Source organism: Echeneis naucrates, chromosome 24, assembly GCF_900963305.1.
Source record: "Echeneis naucrates chromosome 24, fEcheNa1.1, whole genome shotgun sequence".
Lineage (NCBI taxonomy): Eukaryota > Metazoa > Chordata > Actinopteri > Carangiformes > Echeneidae > Echeneis > Echeneis naucrates.
In genome coordinates, this window is record NC_042534.1 from 7,100,941 (window position 1) to 7,107,192 (window position 6,252).

General features: G+C 39.8%; 1 protein-coding gene across 1 annotated transcript; it reads left to right on the forward strand.

The window, feature by feature from the left end:
• Positions 1–1,469: 1,469 nt before the first annotated feature.
• On the forward strand, positions 1,470–5,375 carry rsph3 (radial spoke head 3). Its single transcript, XM_029495774.1, has 8 exons — positions 1,470–1,627; positions 2,049–2,130; positions 2,220–2,361; positions 2,448–2,593; positions 2,713–2,916; positions 3,249–3,411; positions 3,533–3,619; positions 3,954–5,375. Exons 1-8 carry the CDS (start codon positions 1,524–1,526, stop codon positions 4,004–4,006), a joined length of 981 nt encoding a protein of 326 aa, XP_029351634.1. The 5' UTR covers positions 1,470–1,523; the 3' UTR covers positions 4,007–5,375.
• The last annotated feature ends 877 nt before the right edge of the window (positions 5,376–6,252 follow it).

The following is a 6,252-nucleotide window of genomic DNA, read 5'->3' on the forward strand; positions in this document are numbered from 1 at the left end:
AATTATTCCTTTTCAGAAAAGGTCGAAACCTGTGACATAACTCCATCAGAGTCCCTCAACTATGTGACTGTTTGTGTGATGAATTGAGTAAGAAATGCTACATGTTACATAACAGCCATTTGTTTGGTTATTTAAATAACCTGGAATGTAATTGTTTGTGGTACAATCATTTTGATAATACTTGTAGCAGCAGTGGTTGGTTGATGAGTAGTGGTTGATGGGTAGCAGTTGTGGTGGTGGTGAAGGTATTTCTAATACCAACTTAGTGAATATTATTACGTTCAGATCAGTTCATGTTCAAATGTCTGCTGAGGCAGAATAATTTTGATATGGAAAAACTTCAGATCTCACTCTCACCACAGAAGCTTCACCTTTGTCTTTACAAACCCAGTTGTTGTGTTTGTATGCTCCCCCTCTTTTTTTTTTTTTTTTGCTTTGTTATTCCCACACATACAACATTTTCGAAGAGCTTAAATGTGCTCTGTGGTTAACATCATCTTCAGTGAAGTTTCAGCGTTTCAGCCGTCATGCCACCTGCGAGCAAAAACCATCTGGCACAGTTTTGATTTGTTTTGTTTGTACATTGCGTTAGTCTGCAAAAGTATTCGCAGATGTCAGGCCCATCTGCAGCACTGCCTATTGTAATAGTTTGTCTGGTTACTTCTAATTATGTGAGCACTATGGTTAAAATGGAGTCTTAAATCAGTCATATCTTTGTCTTACTCTATGCTTCAATAAAACAGAAGGTAGGATTTGTCAGCTTTTCACTTCTTTTTGCAGGAAGTGGTCCTTTGCACGAATGCTCAGAACTTTTCAGACTCCTTTTAACACAAAACAAATAACTAGAGACTTGAGAGCTCTTCAGACAAAATCTAACAAGGTGCCAAAATGCTCAGACAAATGGGCATCACACTTCCATGGCACATGACAAAGACACTGTCACCTGGACACTAGTGATGGGAAGTTTGGATCTTTTTACTGACTCAGGTCTTATACTCTGAGTCAGTCTTATAAAATAGCCAAATCTTTTCTCAAGTCATTCCTTCATGTCGTTCATTGGAACCAGTGTGTCATTTGAGTAATGACTGAAAAAGCACTGAAGAGCAACATGGTTTGCTTTTGTGAAACTATTGGGCACCCTTTTGGCGCCAAAGCTTAGTGAAGGAGAAATTACTGATGACTTCATTTGCGCTCCACCTATCATTAAAATATTCTCATTCTTCTGTATTTATGTATGTGGAACCAAAGAAAATAACCAAGTTAACAATGAGATAAATAATGTGTTGATCATAGTTCAAATATTTAATGACACTTTTACATTCAATGAAAATATATTTGATATAATGGTAAAATAAACGTGGCATGGTTTCTGATTATTGTTTCTAAAAAAAAAAATAGAAACAGGAAGTGACTGGCCGTTGTGTTGCACTTCCTGGTTACGGTTGCTACAGCAGTTAGTAGCTTCCTTTCTCCGGCCAAATCACAATTTTAACAACCAAAACGACGTGATTAGTGTCCCACAGATGGCTTTTGTTTCGCACCGAGAACCAAACGGAACCTACACCTTCTCCAGCCGCCCCAGGCCGGTGGAGACCCGGGCCAAGTACCGAGAGCCTCCGGCCCAACAGTATGTGTCGGTGTTTTAGCGTCAACACTGTGGTACAACAGGAAAATAACACACCTGACTTAAATCAACAAAGCCTGTCTAAGTTAGTCTACAAGCTTTGAAAAAAAATGTTTAAACTGTCCACCGGAGGAAATCATATGTGTGAAGTCATAATGTACATTTACTCAGGTATTGTACTTCCAGATAAGTAAACTGCAGTGATGAAGAAGTAGGATGTATTTATTGACTGTGGACCTTAAACTTTGTCTTTTAATGATATCATCAGTTCTTCTTTCAATGCCAGACAAATCTTAAATGGTAGCTTGTACCTTATTCAGCGATCAAATAAGGTCCCTGGACTGAAAAGATTCAACTTTGAGGCTAAAAATCAGTGAAATCAGCTGCTATCAAGCTGACTTCTCTTTCTGTTTTGATAATGCAGACCACAGAGCAATTATGGAAATATTATGTATGACCGTCGTGTTGTCAGAGGAAACACTTATGCTCAACACATCATACCGACTGTAAGTATGAAGGATCCCTTTTTCCATGTTTCATTGCCCCTCTGCCTGCCACTTTGACTTGTGTGAGTTTCCTCATGCTCCGCTGACAGACGGCTCAAGTAGACCCTGGTGAAATACAGAGACAACAGGAGATCAGGAGGAGAGCCATTGCTCGAAGACGTGCCAGAGAACAGTTCAGACCCAAGACCCCCGAAGCCCTGCAAGGCAGAAAACACATTGATGTACAAACTGGTAAAATGTTTCTCCAGATATTTTTTTCCTGCTGTGCTTTTGGAAACCATAAAACACATTTTTATTACTCTGACTTTATTTTTCAGACGTTTATCTTGAAGAATTGAGTGATGTTATAGTGACTACAGACATTGAATGCCAAACGGACGATTTCTTAGACAGACCAGCAACCCCACTCTTCATACCTGCCAAATCTGGAAAAGATGCTGAAACCCAGATAGAGGACGGAGAGGTTTGTAATCCAGATGGGATATTTATACTGATTTATAATTAACAGAAAAACCAAGAGTAAGCTTAAAATTTTAAAGTTTGGAGTTGGATAGATTTAAACCTAACTTTTATCCTCTGCAGTTGTTTGACTTTGACAGTGAGGTGCAGCCGATGTTGGAGGTACTGGTGGGAAAGACAATAGAACAGTCTTTGCTTGAAGTGATGGAGGAAGAAGAGCTGGCCTGTCTGAAGGCCCAGCAGAGGGCTTTTGAAGAGATGCGAAATGCTGAACTTGCAGAAGTGCACCGGCTTCAGGAGCAGGAGAGACGCCGCTGTGAAGAGAAAGTAGGAAAATTTGTCTGTCAGCATGTGGGATATGTGGAAAGAAAACACTGCTGCCATTAGAACAGCAGCCTTAAACATACAGCTTGCTCTCAGATGAGCAATATAGTAAAAGTTTCAGAATTTGAGACCAAATAAAAGGTTTATTTGCTTATTTTGTCAGGAAGACACTGTTCTGAATCAAATTATGACTACACATGAGAGCATTTAACTAAGTAAGCTTTTGTGACTTCAAAAAAAACTTTTTTGTTTGTGAACATTTATTTAATGTTATAGAAAATATCCATATCCAGATTATGATTTAAAAAAAAAAAAAAAGTTTCTTCTGATTTCAGGAGCGTCGAATTGCCCAGCAGAAGGAGGTGCTGAAGAAAGAAAGAGAGACTGCAGAGAAGATTGCTGCTCGGGCATATACCCAGCAGTACTTGGCTAACCTTCTACCTGCAGTCTTCACTTCACTGAGAAGCCACGGCTACCTCTATGACCCTGTGGAAAGAGGTCAACCTCCCACTCAGCTAAACTAGAATAAATTCCACAGCACAAACAGTTCCATTTCTGCTTTATAAAAACTCTGACATGAGTGTTAAACCTTTTATTGTATTTATTGTTTGATTTCCAGATATCGAGACCAATTTCTTCCCCTGGCTGATGGACGAGGTTTACAACAACTTAGAGAAGCGATACACAGCAAGAGAGCTGCTGGACAGTAAGGGAAGATTGATTTATATTTTTAAATTTATGCACTCTTGTCTTCAATCTGTAATTTTGACAGCCACAAAATATCGACATTTTATTCTAAAAGAACATCTGTTTTAAGATTAAGGATATCAATTTGTAGCCTCGAGAGTGCTGACGTTTCTGATCTTGCCAGCAAAATGGTATTTCCCAAGTCCTCCTCCAGGGGTCATCAGGTCATAGCTGCTATTAGAGGGCCATCTAGTGGTCCTGTATAAACATCACAGAGATCACCATTGTGATCAAACAGCATTGTTCTTGATGCATAATGGGGCTGAAACATTCTCATCCTCTGTTTATTTCAGCTATTATCCATGATGTCGCCCAGAGGAGACTGGAATTGGGCCAAGGAGTGTGAGGCACAACCGGCCAAATCTGACACATAGCAAAGGAAGAGTCAGAGATAAGTCAAATGTATTATCAAAATTAAAACTTTGCTGAAAAAACTAACACAAGTTGTTTTTGTGATAACATAAAGGTGTGTGCGCATTTAGCTTATGGTGAATCATGCCAATCATTTATCTCATTTTATGTTATTAGTAGTAAAAACAGTCTGTTTTCTGTCAGGTTTGTAGAATACTTGTACATCTTGCTGCTTAACAGAACACCAGCAAAAAAGAAAAATCCAAAAAGAAATGTATCTTAGAAATAATACAAGTCATTGAGCAGTTTTTAAGAAACTATTACTGTGACTTTATCTGTTTGCATCTGGCTTTGCTCTGCAAACAGTTCACTCAGGTGTCCTACCAGGAAAATTCAAGAATACTTTTGCATTACTCAGAATAACTCTGAATGACTCAATTATGACCCCAACCCTGTAAATACAGAGATGAATAGACATATAAAATAAAAAAAAAGTGACACCTGCTATGATCTTCATTTCTTAATCATCAGAAAAATGTCTCTGTATGAGCCACTTTAATAGCATCAGTTTATTCTGTTGTTTGATGTTGATTGTAGAACATGTATAGCATTTTTAACCCATTTTTATTTTCACGTACTGTATTAACTGTTTATTAGATTATTAACAGTGGATTGTGATGATGAACGTCATAGGTGATTAACAAGGACAAAGTACTGGGCACAACTGTATCACTCTTCACTTTGGTATTGTGGTGAGAACTTGGTCTAACCTCCGATATATACTGCTCTATTTTAATCCAGCCTTTTGATTGGTCAGCTCAGCTATGACGCCTCCCCTCTTACTTCCTCGGTTCATTGTGGGGCGGATGACTGTCGTTTCCCCGGTGAAGTATTGAGCAACAACACAACAAGTTTGTGCCTTGGTGTGACCGAGGAGGGGAGTCTTTACACAGCGGATGGATGACGATCAGATGTATTGATACAGTATTGTGAACTGCATTAAGAGTCACAATTCAAATAATTGCATTCACATCAATTCACTTTTGTCAGCTTAAGTGACTCATTCAAATAAAAGTTGTTTGTTTTATTTTTAAATACACAACATCGTTTGCAGGCAACGACAGAAAACAAGGTTGACGCCTTGGTAAAGTTGATAAATACAGAAAACACACGCACACGCACACACACACACGAATAAATAAATAAATAGTAGACAGGCGGGATAACCTAATTCATCAGGTAGCAGTATATGATTGTTACACCTACCTTTTTTTTTATTACTCTTATTTTTGGTACAGGCAGTACATTGTACCAAACTTGGCAATGTTTCTTGTTGCTTAAAATATCTGGAACCAGAAAAATATCCCTTATTAATTCCAACCAGGAAACTGTTCACGTTGTTGGTTTATCACAGTGTGTCCAAGGAAGATCCCCAAACTTGTTTCTGTTATTTAGGCCGACCATGTTAAACACACACACACACACACACACGTATCATATCTGCTGCTCCACTTGATAAACATGATATTGGAGATAATGGGGTTGATTCTAATTTATGAACCGTTTGGTTTTTCTCTGTTATTCTAAGCGTAGTTTTGACTGTAGATGTCAATGCCAACGACCTTCCACACTGAACCATCTGCAAATATTTGACCCAATGTGGGTGAAGATCCTAAACTTTGTGTGGGTGGGGAAAGACCCACTGCCCCCCCTGCAGGTCCCCAGGCCCTGCAGCCTACCGGTGGCGGGAGGAACAGGCTCCACGGTTGGACGTCGGTGCGCCATATTGCGCCTGGCTGAGCGGAGGGAGGGCGAACCGGCTGAAGGATCGGGACCATCACCTCAGCTCCGGTAAGACTTCACCTCAGTGCAAACCACATCAGCTGTAGGAAACAATAGAGTAAATGTGTATGTTTTTGTTTTTTTATTGTGGGGGTGCACTTTGGACACTTTCCCTCCGCTGCTCGGCACAAAGGAGGCAAATCTGACAACAGGTGTCAGCGCGATTAAGGCGAGGATGTCTGACTGCGGCTCAGAGGAAGCTGCTGCACAGAAAGGAAACATCATATCTGAAATTACTGAAGACAAGCCGACCCTTTGTCAGCTGAAATCCTCTCTGTGCCATCCAAAGCTTTAAAAAAAAAAAAAAAAAAAGGTGGCATTTGTCGCTGTGGGGGTCATGCAAACCCTTAACAGAGCAGAAATACACCGCAAATCACAACGATGTCACACATCCTGACA